An 18,499-nucleotide genomic window follows, 5' to 3' on the forward strand; every position below is an offset into this window, starting at 1 on the left:
AAAAAATGAAAGAAGTATTTGATAAGTATACACCTCCTTTCCATTGAATATTAAATATTATAATGATATAAGTGTTCGATCATCTTTTCTTTTGAATAATTATCGTCATTTTTAGTTGGTCAATATATAAAATGTATGAATCTAAGACTTCAGATGAAATGCATACTTTTAGTATTCATGTTGGAGTCAGTGGTGTTCGCAGGATTTTTTCAAGGGGGGAGGGGGGTTAACATTTTGAAATCGGGCCAAAAATTTCGCAACGACTCAGCCAGCCGGGGGGGGGGGGGGGGGGGGGGGGTAAGAGGACACTTTTTTTTGTCTCGAAATTTGAAAATTTGACATTTTTCTTCGTTGGGGGGGGGGGGAGGGGGTAAGGTCACCTTTTTTAGGTCAGCCATGGGTATAATTTTTTTTTTTAATTAAAAAGAAAACAAAAACTCAAAGGGGGGGGGGTTTCCTCAAAAAGACACACATTAAAATACCAAAGGGGGGGGGGGTTAACCCCTCAACCCCCCCCCCCCCTGCGTACGCGCCTGGTTGGAGTCATATTAAGCTTCTGTCAAACGAAATCGAAGAAAACATATCGTGCAAAACGGAATTTAAAGCTTGCATGCTATTATTATCCTTAATCTATAATTATCTAATTACATTAGATATCGGCTCGAAATAGCCTATAGTTACCGTTCGTGTGTACATTTTCTTTTTGATGAAAAGTTTTATAACAAGATAACTGGGAAAATTCCTGCGGTGTACACTTATTCGATGAATAATTTACGAACAAAGATGGTTCAGCGCCAAGCAGTAAATATAGTCATCATGCGTGGCTGTCAACGATATGATATTAGATCCAGGGTACCCATTACTTATGGCGGCAAAACTTGGATTTTTATGAATTAGATTATTCCGTCACCGCCAAGGTATGACTAAATATTCTCACTGGGTAATATATAGGAGCCTCATCGCTAAACCAGGTTTGTACAAGGTGAATTGGGAATTCAGCAAAAAGAATTAGTTCTGATCTCTGTTTGTCTGTTTCTATCTAAATACCCGCTCCCCCTCGCCTTACCCCTCCCCTTCCCTCACATGCCCCTCCCACTCTCTCTCTCTCTCTCTTCTTCTTCTTCTTCTTCTTTTCTTTTTATTCTTCCTTTGTGTTTCTTTTCTCCTTCTTCTTTTTCTTCTTCTTCTTCTTCTTCTTCTTCTTCTTCTTCTTCTTCTTCTTCTTCTTCTTCTTCTTCTTCTTCTTCTCTTTCTCTCTCTGATATCGCTCTCCCTCCCTGCCCTATATCTCTATCTCTGTTTCTCCCAGGCTTTCACTGGCTCCTATTATACTGTTCAATATACGGATCAACGTTATTAAATTGCTTTGCATTTCTCTTCTTATTTGTCACGATTCAAATTCGTGGCTTCATCTTCAGGAAAGACAAACATTGGGGTTTCATTGTTACATTTAATAAGATTCACTCTCTCTTCACATATCCGTGATATCAAATATCAGTCACTTTAACTTCAACATAGTGAAATTCTTGTTTCTTTAAGACATGTTAATGATTTTGTTTCCTTATGGAATCGATGATTCGGACAAGACAATACTAGATTTGTGTAATACATCGACTTACAGAACAATCATTCGGAGATGATAGAGAGTTCCTATATATCAATTGTTTTTAATCAAAGTGTTTTTAAACGTATTACGTAATCTGAACATGATTTCTATTGGACTATAATTGCCTTTGAGTTGATTTTTTTTTCTCGGAAATAGATGTAATCGAGTTCGAGAGGTTAAAATAAAAAAATGACAGTAATTTTGTTAGATCAGTCGAACCCTGATATCAATTTGGAAAACAAGGAAATCAGCTTTAGCGGCTCACGTATACCACGATTCACTATAATTTGAAAACTATGAGTAAAAAGGGCCCCCACAAAACCGGAAGATCTAAGGATAACTTAATAGATGGATACCCAACACGGTGATTTCCAGACGAACACTTCTCTCATATTTTTAGCCTCGGGGGCCATCAAGGAAGAACCCCTTACAATATTTCGAATACAAGGGATATTTCTATTTTGCAAATAGATCGGGGCTGATCAAGTAGGCGTAGTGAACTCTTGGGCTACAAGAAAGTCATTGTAATCGCGGAGACAGCTGGGAGTGAAGTTTACCGGTGATGGCGCACCACCACAGCCATCCCGACGAATACGTCTGTCAGCGTAGTAGCATTTGTAGTCGGGCTTTGCGTTATGCGGACGCAGTTGTCGAGGCTTGGCCAGAAATGAAAGGAGCACTTCATTGCCAAAAGGATTCGTCAACCGACGCACGGTAGCAAATAACGAGCTCGAGTTGACCTTGTATTTGAGGAAGGGGATAGAAATCTATAAATTGTAGTGTTGTTGCCAATCGGTGGTTATTTCGCGTCGTCTGTCATCGTTTCGAGTTGGAAACTGCGTGTTTTATCCTCTGCACATACTTAGCTATTAAAAGTGGTGTTTTTAACCAATCTGAGTCGCAAAAGTATACATTACTCCTTATTTGTGTCAACCTACTATTATCAGGTATCATATTACCTCCCCAGAGGAACTGAAAGTACATTCAGGATATATCTGGGCGGATCTGATCCTGTTTGCATCGGTCGTGCCTCGAGTTTGCTACAGATAGCTGGATTTTGAAGCAGATTTTTGTTGAATCCGTTTGAAAGCTCCACAACCGTGGTTCATTAACCCTAATTTGCTGTCATCCTCAACATCTTTGCTCTTGGAAACACCTGGAATTTGAAGTGACATCGAACCCTGAAGAGGATAAATCGCGGACATTGACAGCATTCTTGAAAAAAGTTGAAATATTGCGATTATTGCTGGTCCCACCAAGTCACCTTCGACGCCTCTGGTAATTCGATCTCAGATGACATTACGAAGTCTGGAAAGACATTTTGTTCAATGTATGTGTTTTTGTAGCTAGACTTGGATTTGTAACTCTTTAAAGGAAGTTCACCATACCCTTCGGTGTCATAATACGTTAAAGATATTTTTCTTTGTCGTGAAGAGGAACTGACATTAAATTAAACGTGCCTTAACGAACTCGAGTGTTGAGATTAGGTGAACGATATCCTTCCTTGATTCAAAAGAGGCTGAAGCAATCAAGGAATATTAATTTGTTCATACCTCGGAATTTTTTTACGAACTGATTGACATTTTAGATGATAAGTTATGTTAAACATTGACGATTTTTGACAATGAAGTAATGGTGATCAGGTTTTTTGAGCTGAGCAACGCGACCGACGTTACGTTAATCAATGTATTAAGATTAAGTTGCCATGATCTTGAGCGTCGTATACGTCACAAAGGCTTATTGTTTTGTTCATGTCAGTCTATGAGGTCACACCAGGAAATCAGCAGGTGAGAGAAATTATCTGATTACAAGATCGCAGACACTGTTTTTTGCTTTGACATCCATACATCCTATCACTTCTAAATGTACTTCAGCTTAGTTTGAAAACGTGTTGGGGTTAAATATCGCTCATAAACAAAGATAAGTCACTGTTTTCGCATTATCAAGGCACAAAACATAAGACGTCATCATGAATGAAACGGACTTCGTCGTCACGGAAGCACCGTACGATTACGAGAGTCCCCTTCATTACTCGGAGAGGATCTTTCTTGCCACGGTGTCGGGTCTGATTGCCATCGTCGGTCTCTTAGGAAACGGCCTCGTCATCGCCGGTGTCGCGCTCTCGAGAAAGCTCCGGACAGCGACTAACGTGTATGTCGTCAACCTCAGCGTTGCCGATATGTTCACCTGTATTCTCATGCCATTCCACGTCATCGCCGTCTTGAGCACGGAGCGGTACCCGATCGCCGACTGGACGTGTTCGATCGCCGCGGCAAGCAGCATCATCTCATCTGGATGCAGTATTTTTACCCTGGCTGCGATTGCCTTAAATCGTCTATTCCTCGTCACTCAGCCTAGTCACCGCTACCGTAGCTTCTATCGAACCCGCAACCTTGTCTTCACGACACTCCTGACCTGGATCGTGCCGACAGTCTTCACTGTCTTCCCGCCTATGTTCTCCATCGGTGAGATCGGGTTCGATGAGAAGTACACCCGCTGCGGACCAAAGCACACCGACAACGCCAACGCCAACATCTACGACATGATGCTTGCCACCATCTTCTACCCCGGTCCTCTCGTCATCATCGTCGTCTGCTACGTGAAAATCTTCGCCTACGTGCGACGTCACATGAAATCGATGTCATCAACGGAACCATCGTCGTCATCCTTTCCGCCTAAGACGCCATCCGACACCGTTGCGACGTCGCCGCCCATGTCGCGTACGTCGGAATCGGCGGAGAAGGGTGATAAGTATTTCCAGGACTTAAACAGGAAGCAAACCAAGCAACATTTTAGCAGACGACAGATTGAGATCACGAGAAATTTGTTTTATGTCGTGATCGCTTTCTTCCTGTGCCTGACGCCGTACAGCGTCTCGTTGATGATACCAGGGAGTGACCACCTGGTGCCTTATGCTGGAGCTATATACCTCCTAGGGAGTTGTGTGAACCCATTCATCTATGCGACCAAACATCCGCACTTTAAAAGTAAGTCTCAATCGTAATTGAAACAATTTATTCTCCATAATTATTTTTATTTCGCGTTCGGTAGCTTCCCATTTAAATGATTAGCCTTTTTATAGGGGCCTATATGGTAAGAAAGCATGATAGACGTATACATGTTATACGATCTCAGTGCTGTGAGTGATTACGAAAAGGGAAGCGAGTGGAGAGGAGATAGAGAAAGAAGGAGGAAAATCAAATGTCTTTCTTTTACTTTTTTTTTTACTCATCATACACAATTTGTTAAAAACTACGATGATGTTTATAAAAATCATGTTTTTTTAAAACTATCGCTGGTATCCGCTTCTGTCCCAATATAATACAACATTAAACCTAAAAGCCTTTAAACAGTAGCCTATTAATTACAAATTACAGTACCCATACCTGAATATCCTTTTATTTGTTTCCTAGAAAACCGATAGAAGAAGCTATCCACCTATTATAAAAACATAGGCCTAGGTTAAACAATATGCCTCAGAGTCATTTACTTTTAATTGAACTCTGCCCGAATTTAACCCACGAGTTTCAAAGATTTAACAGCGGAGAGGGTCTTGCTCATCATGAATTGGTGTTGGCAGATGACATGATAAGTTTAAACATTAGACCAACAAGATTGTGATAATTGAAACAATGTTTGTTTATCAAATATTATTTAGGCCTATATCCCTACTATTAATATAACTAATTTATATCAAGTTGAGTTCAAATATAATGGATGTAATATAACTATCAGGCAATGATTGAGAGGGAAACTCTTACTAAAATGATTGCAGTAAACTTTTCGAATCACGGTACACATTTTCCTAACTTTCAACGACGCTGAAACTCATATGAGTTTATCATTTTTTGTTTAACTTTGTAGAACAAAAATGTGCAAAATGTGGCATTCTTTTCTTTATAGGGTGATAAATCACTCTCAGAATGGATAACATAATTGAATTAATGCGCGCCAGTGGTATAAAGAAAACGGTATTCTCGTATTATTTTCGGCACTTCAGAAATGTTTTCATGTCGTTTGGCAGCTCAATGACATTCCTTTTTCCATTGAGCTAGCTGGAGTGGTCTAATTCTTGAACAAGCAGCATTTCCCCGATACATGGACTGAATTAAACAATTATAATCATAATTATACCAACCTGTCACCATCAATCATAACCTCAATGCTAACCAAAAGAAGAAAGAAGAAAGAAAAAAGATCGCTTGCCACGCTTATTAAGAATTTATGAATGGAAGCCTTGAACTGAGTGGGTATACTTTGAGGCGACCCCCGTTGTTAGAAAACCGCAACCAATCAGGGGGATAAGTTCACCCCTACCGGTTCAACCCCGAGGTGTAAACTCCTTACATGGTAATCTAATCTCGTTAAGCTAAATGACGTCTTCAAAGTGCAACTAAGCACAGGTGATTACTGAATAACTTTCAAAATATATGAATATTAAGGAGATTGAGAAGATAAGTTGAAATTTCGGAGTATAGTATTTGATGGGGTTCAAAGCGTAAAAATGCATTTTTAAATATGATTGATCGATTTGATAAGATGACTTTGATGCGTTTATGCCGGAGTTCGAAGAAAAATCAGGTGCTATAGTATTTTCAGTTTCTTTGTCATACGAGATGGAATGAATAGTTTGAAAATTGTGGGACGTACTTTCTAAAAGGAAAATGGTGAATCATTTGAATCAACCCCTCCCTTTTGTCTGCACTAAAAACTGATTTTTTTTAAATAATTATTTTAGAAATCTGCAACATACATGTAGATGTAATCCTCAACTTATTTACACAATAGCGTGTTTATGATATCCTATGATGGATGTAACTTGAATAATTAATTAATAATTTTTACAAAACAAATATAAAGCGGGCATGACACCAAAGGTGCACCAAAGGTGTCATATGAATAACACCAACTGAACGAGATATTTAACCAAATTCAACTATGAACTCAGAATTTGCTGCTCTAAACAGGTTAAACTACAACCCTAAAAAGGAGTGGTGTTGTTTTCCAGCTCCTACATTTCCTTCCCACTTACATGTACAAACAGAAAAAAAATACAAACAACATTAATCCCACATCCTTCCTGCCGTTAAAGCATTGTTGTCTTCTTTACAACCGTTTAAAGAGACGTTCGATTTCTTATAAAGATGGGAAATATTTTGTGGGGGTTTTCACATTCTTTCTATTCCTATTATGTAGAAGAAATATCACATACCTGTATACTAGTTCCAATGTTAAATGAAACGGATTGCTTCCTTAAATGCCCTATAATATTCCAAAACATGTGTACATGTAATGTTGAATTTTGAATTATTTTGGACCCAATCATGATTACTACATATTAGTAGTCCCATATATCTATTTCTGTGGTGTTAAAACTTTTTCACTCTATGTGATTTCTCAGCAAGATTGATTATATTTGTTATCGATGTCATAATTGCCAAACCTAATAACGCAAAGAAAACGTAATAAACACGAAAACAGATTTTTTTATTTTTTTAAATGTCTAGTAATAAGTATCTAACTTTTCACAATAACCTCAACAGAGTTTGATTCACATGACCTGTACTAGTGTTTTAATCTTTAATGAGAATATAACCCAACCCACTCATTCTTACTCATCGAAGATAAGAAGAATATAACCCCGAACCGGTCCTGGTCATGAACATAACACCGGTAGTGGTTGAGGTTATTAACACGGTTTGGAAGATAATACTACCCACAGACATGATACATATACTGTGCTGGTATCGTTAAATCATTCATGGGCTTATCTTACTTTATGTTTCCATGGTTAAATCAAGGAAGGCGTTAGATGATATCAATAATCGCTTGATTCAAGAAGAATCATATGGATGTGTAAAATACTCTCGAAGCGCGTATACCCAATGTTCAAATTTATGAACAACTACCGGTAAAAAGGTATTTTGAACAATAGAATGTCAACATTAAATTATATGAAACAATTTTGGCGCGGGAATGGGTAAAACCTTGACTCATTGTTTGTGTATGATTATTTAACTAAATGTTGTGTTCATGATTTGGAAGAAAACAGAAAAATGTCTTAGGGAAGTAATGGAAATGTTTATTTCGAATGCATTTCTTCTGGAACAATAAGTTACAATATTTCAATGACTGTGTTATCTGCCCCAGACAGATTTTTATCGGACAACGTCCGCATCCATCAGAATTCGAAAAGCAGTAGCAAATGACCCGAGTTAGTATTTGACGAATTACTCATTAATAAACATGCGGGTTAAGATAAACTTCCTTCTTAGTATAACAAAGATTCACACAGATGCCCCATTGTTCCTGATACAAATATCAATATCTATAATGCATTTTTGTAAGGGGGCACTTAACAAATCAATTACAAAGTGCATAAAGAGGGAATATAGAGGAAACGAAATTGATTATTTAAAAAATAACATTATTTTCAAAATGTTCCATTTGAAATGCAAATGATATCTTGAGTTGCGCTCCAAACAGAAGTTCCGTTTTCGGGAATCTGTGCTTCCTTCTTTGCAATGTTTATTGTGTTATTGTTTATTATAACATACTTCGGCAGAAGGAAATGAATGTGCTTTTAAAATTCAAATCAAATCATCGAAGAGAGAGACACACACTTGGGAATCTTATCACAATGCCAAGAAACCACAACATGAAAAGAGAGAACTTCGATTTCTAATTGTCTACCATGAGCTAAGGACACCATACGGGATACCAATTAGATATCAGAGCTCGCGTGGGAAATGAGCCGGGCTCAAAGTCAAGTTGAATATTTCCCTTCTGGCTGTTTTCATTCATAACCCGGCCCCGCGTTCGAAAAATGCAGATGTTTCGTGTCATAAAAATAAGATCTGTCCGCGAGTTTGGACTCGATATGTAAAATATTATTATTGTATGTCGAGAACAATTGGGAAAGAAGGATCCTTTCATCGCAGTGCTGTTTTAAACAAACAAACACATCGAGAAGAAAGAAAAAGGCTAAAAGGTGAGAATATAACAGGATTGGGTGTGATTTGTGACCGCCTATATGAAAGGAAAAAACAATGAAATAAAGAAGAAAAAAGGATAATAAAAATGGTGTCAGCAATTCCGAGGTGAACAGAAATGAGTATTGTACTATTCAGTTTGTAGATAATACATAATATAAAGAATTCACTGTGAGGCGGGCGTTTGGTAGGGAAGGAAAGGGTGTATATCACTTAATCTAAGATGTTCATGAGGAAAAGAGCATGTTAACATTTTCTTTGATTCATGAACGTCTGGGAAGAGTGGGGAAAAATGGCGTACACGTGAAAAGGTGTGCCCATCCTTCTTTTGAAAGGGATGCCTCTTTGCATCCCAGCTCGTGCATCGGCCGTGGGTGCTTCATCGCCTCAAACTTTGTCAGTGCTTCTTTTTAAAACTGCACAATGCTAGCAATGGAAACTTGCCAACCTCCCAATTTCGAATGATTCAATATTGAATTCAAAGTGTCGCAATGTCTGTGCACCCCGCAGTGGGAGTGCGTTCTACTTTTTCAAAGTTAGAGGCCTCGATCAGTGAGCCAAGAAAACGTCCTGTGAGGATGGACCCCATACACTTTGAAACATTGTTACAAGGAGTTTGAGAAGTCAAGAATGCAAGCACAGTGTGAACGCACCTCAGTGCGCCAGGTCACAGAAAGTGTATGTGGGGTCAACGTCTTGTAAGGAAATTCCAATATTGGAAGACGATGCATCGGAGAAGTAGGAGGGAGGAGGCGGGTGTCGTCTGCTCCGAATATGCTTTAGTTTTTAGTTTTAAAAACAGGGAGGATTCACTTTGAAATCAAGACCGTGATGACCGGGGCAACTCCTTGCCCTGGTCACCATTCCCAGTAGAGTTTATGTCAGTTGTATCAAAGATGTTTACTTTTGTTTCATTTCAACAAAAGGAGAAGAGACTTAATGAATAGAAGCGGAATTTAAAAAAAGAAGTGATAAACCGCGACACCCCCACCTCTTGATTAATTAGTTCCAACACTGAAAGTAAAGACAAAAGAAAAATATTGAATTGTGGTTTAAAGATTACGGTTAGACTAATTTCCTTTAAGTGTCATTTTGCAATTTCTCTCACGGATGAACAATCAAAATCCTGTTAAAGCACAAGCAAATTTAAAGATAAAGTTGAGTTCTGGTCATGTGATTGCACTGTGAAAGAAACGGTGTGGAATCTATCAGAAAAGGTTGATCATCTAGTATATAAATATTCGTGTGCATTGCAAGGTTCTGGAATCATCAAAATGATAAGAAATTTGGCCAAATCTTGGCAAAGTTACAAGCACGTACACAGAATGATGTATATGGGACTACACGAGCACATGTGACGAAAAAACCTACCCCCGATTTTTACGATGTTTCATGTCATATTTAGAATATGAAGGCATTTGAAGAGCCATGCTTTTCAGGGAACATGTTTAATCTGATGTTCTTCCACCCTTGCATAATAACAATGATAACGCTCACAAATTATTTTTTTACCCCTTCCCAGAACTCAACCTTCTCTTTAAGTATAATTGTTTTGGATAAGGATACCACTCCTTGTATCTTAAAATGAAAAAAGGAACTGCACTTCAAAATGAGCTCAACCATGATCCTCTATCCTTCTCCTTCTGTCAGACTCTATAAGCCAGACGCACAACAAATATCAATTCGGATAGCCCCTCCTTGTAGTTTGAATCAGAAAAGGAATTACACTCAATTTATAATTCTTGACCAATTAGGCAGTTTTCGGAGGTAACTCTTAGAGGTAGTCATCTCAAAGTTAGCTCAACCATGACCCTATCCATTTTCATTAGGAGGTCCATTGGTCCCTCGAGTACATCCATTGCACTCTATAGAGCCAGACAAATACCAAGTTAAAACAAATAAGAAATACGGATACCCCTCCTTGTATTTTGAATCGAAAGAGGAATTACACTTCACTTACAAGTCATTACAATAAAGTAGTGTAGCGCCCACACCCCGAGGGAGGGGGCATACCTATTAAAGGAAGACAAAATAAGAAGGGTGTTGACTAGGATGCATGGCAAAACAAAGTCTTTATTACTTAATCTTCTACAATAACAGTCTTTTCTTACAATAACATATATAAGATCAAATGGCATAACAATACTCTTCAAGTATTAAACACAAATAAATCTACCTGTTCGCATACATTGAATTCATTAGCTCTCCGTGTTCTCTTACTATATCACTAAGAACATCATCTGGTTAGTTTCATTACTTTACTATCTCTAAACGAAACTATCCTTACTTCCATGCTTTATGTAAAAGTGCAACTCTTCATCGATCTCATAATCATAACTTGGCTACTAATAAATAACTTAACCCTTATCAAATGTCTATAACATTGCGGTATCAGTCAATCTACTTTAGCTTCTAATCATATAACTCTTCACTTAGCGTCTCTTTCAAGAAATCACATATATAGACCTAATACAAGAATGTTGGCATAATCATCCCTCTACTATTGCCTAATACTTCCTACTCTTTACGCTCCAAGACTGAGGATCCACTGTACACATAGACCCTTAGAATGCAATTCTACTCTCAGTCTTCTCTAATCCCTAAATTCACAAGTCACTTTCTTGTCTTAGGTATTCACATTAATACTGAATAAACTTATAACTCTTCCTTAACTATAGCTCATGTATTTTCCAATAGGCACCTGGATCACTTTGATCTAATACTGCCTTTTTCAGCGAGACTACTGAGCTTGAAAAGATACATCTTCAACAACTTATATCCTAAACTCCTTACAATATTCACAGAACTGGCAAATAGTCTTAGTCTGCAGTCTGCACTAATTATATAGCTCTAGCAAACTTACAACCCATTACGATTTCCTCTAACTGTAATCTCATCTACACATACATAGTTCATATTCTAATCTATATCAACAACCAATAGTTTTACTAAATACATGTATATTCATTTCATGGTTATATACAAAGTAAAGTGGGAGTGAAAGGGGAGGGGTAAACAATACAGAGAGAGAGAGAGAGAGAGAGAGAAGGGAAATAGAGAGAGAGAGAGGGGGATACAGAGAGAGAGAGAGAGAGAGAGGGGGAAAAAGGGGGGGGGGGGGTACAAAGAGAGAGAGGAGAGAGAGAGAGAGAGAGAGAGTGACTAATTCCCAATAACATTTAACCTGAATTATCATTCCTAACAATATAATACAGTGAGTTTAACACTGTGATTATACAAGTCTTCAACTTCAATATTCCATCAACCAATTCAACTCTAGCTAACTACTAGACAGTGTGACCATGTGTTTCTCAACAAATGTATTCCCCAACAGAAATCCTTTGTCTTCTCATTTAGCAATCTTGCTGACTCTACCAAACTTTCATTCCCGCCTAAGATACCATTTTCCAGCATGGGTCAAAAAGCAAACAAAGCTTGGGGGAGGGGATTAAGAACTTTGATAAGAAGTTGTGTTTACACTGCTTGCACTGCCATTTCCCGATAACACACTAGTATTGTACACATGGTGCGTCCACACTCACTCATACCATAATACTGAAAGTTAAAGATAATCTGGACTTGAACCACTCATTTCGCTATCAAAACTGTATCTAACTCGAACTAGAATAGGTAACAATGTGCTTTGGTATAATGCATAGTAATGGCACATGTCCTTGGCTAAGAATATATATAATTATACACATGAATATCGAGCAAAAGACAAATATACTGACAGTAATAAAGTATATTCTCTTCTCAAAACTTACTTAAAATGTTGTCTAAATCAAACAACATAATCATCAATCTCACACACACGATAATACTTTCCTATCACTTCTACAAGTGATTACTATGTTCATCAATGACATTATCTCTCCCCACATGGCATCTCTTCCCACATGGCATTTCTTATATCTCCTCTCATAGTCCACATGTCATATAATCCAACAAGTCATTGGCAAAGATCATTAATATCTCTTTTTACACAGTAATACAAGATATGTGAATAGTAAAGCTAATAGTTTAGAAATACACATATTATGAACAACAAGAATATAACACAATTGAATAATATAAGATTCTTTCTTACCTATTAAAGGAAGACAAAATAAGAAGGGTGTTGACTAGGATGCATGGCAAAACAAAGTGAGAAGCCACTCCTGGTATCCCAGCTGGTGTGTTTAGGTTAGTTGTGGGTGAGGCCACTCTCGCAGGAGGGGGTACCTAATTAACTAAGAGGAGGGACTATATGGGGGCTAGAAATATACTTGTGTCATACATACATAGTCAAAGATATACAAAAAAATAGGGGGGGGGGGGTATTCTGTGGGGCTCCACACCTTCCCCTCCAAAAATAAATGTCTCCTGGACATTTCAACTTTCAAACATTTACATCAATTCATCATTATAGTATAACATTTCTAACGTTCATATAGTTCTTGTTCAATGTCGTCATGAACTTAGGACAGATCAGGGAGGTGAGACTTATCACCAAAGTCCATGAAAGTCTATGTCCTTGCAACGCTGACAGATCATCGTGCTCCAATTCTTCTGCGAAATACATGTAGTACATCGAGTTCATATATACACTTGTTGCAACTTGTTATAGCGAAACCTAATAGGTACTTGAAGTCTCAGAATTACATATCATAATATCGTATCAGAATTACGTGGCTTTTTCTTCCATACAAATAAACTTTGCGAAACATTAACCCATTCTACGGGCGCGCCTGACAAACGGTGAAGGTTTCTTGGGAAGCTCGCGACTCATCCCGAAGACTTTATCACAAAGATCAATTGATCACTATCGAGTGTCATCGCTTGTTTCCTTATATTACACCACAATTCATGAAACGATTTACAACTTGTTTCATCTTACTCCTTCGCGTTACTTGTATTTCTGGTTTACTAAACAACACACATGATTCTATACATCGATGCATCTACTGTAAAAAAAAAAAAAAAAAGACTCTGTTTGAGGCATTCCTCAATGATTGACTCGCTCGCTAGGAAAATTTCAGCTGGTCTTTTGTCATCTGCTGTTGGTAGTGGGTTGGTTGCTGGTGGGCTACTGCGTCTGCATCTGTAATGGCCTTTGATGGGGAGGTAGAATGGTGGGTCATACCGGTACTGGAACGGTGCAGGCCGTGGCTGGGCTGTTGAGGGTGGCGGCTTGGAGAACCCCTGGACATCCTTGACTCCACTCACTTCTCCGCCATCTATTTCCTCCCAGTAAGGGTGAAGCTTTCCTTGGCCACCTGGCGGGGCCAGACTTCGCACCAGGGCCCTATCCCCTTGCTGTAGCACCCTGCTGCATACTGCACGCTCGTAGTAGCCTTTTCTCCTCTCTGCAGCTTGTCCCATTCTCTCTGATGCTGAGCCAACCTCATTTCCAATCAGGGATGGTCTTCTCCGGCTCTCTGACTTCTGGTCCTTTTTATCCTAATCGTTACATCACTGCTTCTTCGATTATCCAACTGTTCGTGTCATAGGACGACACATCATCCTCGTGTCTCTTCGACGATGGCCGTCCTGGCAAGGTCGCCAAATTTGTAGCGCCCACACCCCGAGGGAGGGGGCATACCTATTAAAGGAAGACAAAATAAGAAGGGTGTTGACTAGGATGCATGGCAAAACAAAGTCTTTATTACTTAATCTTCTACAATAACAGTCTTTTCTTACAATAACATATATAAGATCAAATGGCATAACAATACTCTTCAAGTATTAAACACAAATAAATCTACCTGTTCGCATACATTGAATTCATTAGCTCTCCGTGTTCTCTTACTATATCACTAAGAACATCATCTGGTTAGTTTCATTACTTTACTATCTCTAAACGAAACTATCCTTACTTCCATGCTTTATGTAAAAGTGCAACTCTTCATCGATCTCATAATCATAACTTGGCTACTAATAAATAACTTAACCCTTATCAAATGTCTATAACATTGCGGTATCAGTCAATCTACTTTAGCTTCTAATCATATAACTCTTCACTTAGCGTCTCTTTCAAGAAATCACATATATAGACCTAATACAAGAATGTTGGCATAATCATCCCTCTACTATTGCCTAATACTTCCTACTCTTTACGCTCCAAGACTGAGGATCCACTGTACACATAGACCCTTAGAATGCAATTCTACTCTCAGTCTTCTCTAATCCCTAAATTCACAAGTCACTTTCTTGTCTTAGGTATTCACATTAATACTGAATAAACTTATAACTCTTCCTTAACTATAGCTCATGTATTTTCCAATAGGCATCTGCATCACTTTGATCTAATACTGCCTTTTTCAGCGAGACTACTGAGCTTGAAAAGATACATCTTCAACAACTTATATCCTAAACTCCTTACAATATTCACAGAACTGGCAAATAGTCTTAGTCTGCAGTCTGCACTAATTATATAGCTCTAGCAAACTTACAACCCATTACGATTTCCTCTAACTGTAATCTCATCTACACATACATAGTTCATATTCTAATCTATATCAACAACCAATAGTTTTACTAAATACATGTATATTCATTTCATGGTTATATACAAAGTAAAGTGGGAGTGAAAGGGGAGGGGTAAACAATACAGAGAGAGAGAGAGAGAGAGAGAGAAGGGAAATAGAGAGAGAGAGAGGGGGATACAGAGAGAGAGAGAGAGAGAGGGGGAAAAAGGGGGGGGGGGTACAAAGAGAGAGAGGAGAGAGAGAGAGAGAGAGAGAGTGACTAATTCCCAATAACATTTAACCTGAATTATCATTCCTAACAATATAATACAGTGAGTTTAACACTGTGATTATACAAGTCTTCAACTTCAATATTCCATCAACCAATTCAACTCTAGCTAACTACTAGACAGTGTGACCATGTGTTTCTCAACAAATGTATTCCCCAACAGAAATCCTTTGTCTTCTCATTTAGCAATCTTGCTGACTCTACCAAACTTTCATTCCCGCCTAAGATACCATTTTCCAGCATGGGTCAAAAAGCAAACAAAGCTTGGGGGAGGGGATTAAGAACTTTGATAAGAAGTTGTGTTTACACTGCTTGCACTGCCATTTCCCGATAACACACTAGTATTGTACACATGGTGCGTCCACACTCACTCATACCATAATACTGAAAGTTAAAGATAATCTGGACTTGAACCACTCATTTCGCTATCAAAACTGTATCTAACTCGAACTAGAATAGGTAACAATGTGCTTTGGTATAATGCATAGTAATGGCACATGTCCTTGGCTAAGAATATATATAATTATACACATGAATATCGAGCAAAAGACAAATATACTGACAGTAATAAAGTATATTCTCTTCTCAAAACTTACTTAAAATGTTGTCTAAATCAAACAACATAATCATCAATCTCACACACACGATAATACTTTCCTATCACTTCTACAAGTGATTACTATGTTCATCAATGACATTATCTCTCCCCACATGGCATCTCTTCCCACATGGCATTTCTTATATCTCCTCTCATAGTCCACATGTCATATAATCCAACAAGTCATTGGCAAAGATCATTAATATCTCTTTTTACACAGTAATACAAGATATGTGAATAGTAAAGCTAATAGTTTAGAAATACACATATTATGAACAACAAGAATATAACACAATTGAATAATATAAGATTCTTTCTTACCTATTAAAGGAAGACAAAATAAGAAGGGTGTTGACTAGGATGCATGGCAAAACAAAGTGAGAAGCCACTCCTGGTATCCCAGCTGGTGTGTTTAGGTTAGTTGTGGGTGAGGCCACTCTCGCAGGAGGGGGTACCTAATTAACTAAGAGGAGGGACTATATGGGGGCTAGAAATATACTTGTGTCATACATACATAGTCAAAGATATACAAAAAAATAGGGGGGGGGGTATTCTGTGGGGCTCCACAGTAGTTTTCGGAGGTAATTCTTAGAGGTGGTCATCTCATAATCAGCCCAACCATGACCCCCTCCTCTTCTGTCCGGAGAGCCCCTTGGTCCCTTGTGTCCATCTCTCGGACCCTATGAACCAGACTGAATTTCCTGAAGCAGAATTGTGATGGGGGTCATTTACTTTCTCCTCTGCTATGGCTACCCCCGTGTCAAAACAGTTATTTGGGTTATAGATCATTAGCAATGTAGGTTAAACTTGAACGCTAGTCATGACTCATTTAGAAAACCTTTGTGGGTTAATTGACCATGTTGAGACATCAATCATGTCAACGATAATAATTGTTTGTTATTGACAAAGTGATCTCTAATCAATCTACATTAAGTATGAGATCGTCAATTCCTCACAAGTGCATCGGTATTTTTACGTCAATACAAAATTGTAAGACAGTCGAAGTGTTTTATTTAATTTTTAAATAATATCTCTTTCCCCTTGTCAATGTGTACTGTAAAGGTACAATTAAGTCCATTCATAGTTCTTTTTTGTTGTCTTCTTGTTAAAACATCTCGTCATCATGGTCATGTTTTGCGCATAAAGGCGCTACATCACTATATCATATTGACTCCTATTAAACTGAAATACTGTTTTCTTCCTTTTATCGGTGCCAATATAATGATAACATTTTTTCTTCGTCTTTGTCTTTGACATTCTTCTTGCAGATGTCCTCCGTTGCATCATCCAGTGTCGCTTTGCGGACATCGACCAACCTGCTAAATTTCTTCGCAGGATCATCTCCAACAAACAGATGACACACATCGTCAGCGGCAACAACCACTCCACCAAGAAGGAGCCTCTCAAATAATGGTCCGGACATCGCTTGAATGATGACATCGTTAATCTGACTGCTAAGAGAGCAGTATATGCTTGTAGGTAAGCAAAGAGATGGACCTTCAGGTTTCGGTCCTCTTCGGGGGCTTGGTAATGACTTGATACTGAGGATTACTGCGTAACCATAATGACCAAAGCCCACTAGCGCATCAACTTGGGTTCGAACCCGTGACCTCCCAGTTACAATGCCACTGCTCGACCTCTAAGCCATCAACGTGATTAAGAGAGGATAATATAACGCAATCAGACGTACCTATACTTTTAAAATCTATTCGAGAGAGTGGGTAATGAGGATCAATGCCTTACCAAAGGACATTAGCGCATCACTGTGGTTTCGAACCTGGGACTTCTGTGTCACTAGACCCCTACTCTACCACTGAGTCCAGGATGCGGCGAGTTCGGTAGAGTTCTTGGGCGCTGTTGCTCTCCATCTTCAAGGATCTTCTCTGCGGTTTGGCAAGGGTCGAAACGTTTCGCAAGGTGATCTTCAAATTACAAAATGCAAAGAGGATTCCTTGATCAAATTAGCTGTAATAGCCGCGATGACGGAGTTGCGGTCGCTAGTTGAATTAAAGACTTCTTGAAGACGAATAGAAGAAGACAGCGTATCGTGAAGCACCAGATAGCTAGGCTAGATGGAATCTGCCTAATCACTGCAGACTAGGCCTGTAAAATGATAACATTTGAAGAAGCATAACTGAATGACAAGGGCCAGGTGCATTTCTGGCCTAGATATGACGTGAAAAGACCCTGAGATCTCAATTCGCAACGAAGATGAAGCAAAATCAGGGAGAGGTGTTGGACAAAAATATGTAAGCATGACGGATTAACATAACTTTGATATGAATCTTCCACGCGTCAGTCAACATCGGGATTCCCTTTTAAAACTAAACTTTGATCATTGAAAAAAGGCATGGATTGAATACTAATAGGCCCAAATTGATGAGTACGAATGCGAAGTTAATTCCTGCCGTAGACCAGGCCCGTCTGACCGTAATGCGAGAAAGATTGTCAGGGACGGCATTCAATCTTAATTATCATCTCGAACTCTATAGTCGATGATTTGAAGAGCCTCTTGGTATCAAGAACTATTTTACGATCTCAAGAGACCATTATTACCCCGGACTA

At 38.7% G+C, this 18,499-nt stretch overlaps 1 protein-coding gene across 1 annotated transcript; it reads left to right on the plus strand.

Moving 5' to 3' along the window:
• The first annotated feature begins 2,204 nt into the window (after positions 1 to 2,204).
• LOC579899 (opsin Rh5) lies at positions 2,205 to 18,197 on the plus strand. The gene is made up of 2 exons (XM_030975326.1): positions 2,205 to 4,593; positions 17,203 to 18,197. Exons 1-2 carry the CDS (start codon positions 3,576 to 3,578, stop codon positions 17,343 to 17,345), a joined length of 1,161 nt encoding a protein of 386 aa, XP_030831186.1. The 5' UTR covers positions 2,205 to 3,575; the 3' UTR covers positions 17,346 to 18,197.
• The last annotated feature ends 302 nt before the right edge of the window (positions 18,198 to 18,499 follow it).

Source organism: Strongylocentrotus purpuratus, unplaced genomic scaffold (assembly GCF_000002235.5).
Source record: "Strongylocentrotus purpuratus isolate Spur 01 unplaced genomic scaffold, Spur_5.0 spur5_scaffold_8, whole genome shotgun sequence".
Classification (NCBI taxonomy): Eukaryota; Metazoa; Echinodermata; class Echinoidea; order Camarodonta; family Strongylocentrotidae; genus Strongylocentrotus; species Strongylocentrotus purpuratus.

What these genes read in the sequence shown, in the direction of transcription:
- LOC579899 (XM_030975326.1), top strand. Translation starts at nt 3,576, where the DNA reads ATGAATGAAACGGACTTCGTCGTCACGGAAGCACCGTACGATTACGAG. An exon ending in CAAACATCCGCACTTTAAAA is followed by an intron (nt 4,594 to 17,202) that starts GTAAGTCTCAAT and finishes TTCTTCTTGCAG; the next exon opens with ATGTCCTCCGTTGCATCATC.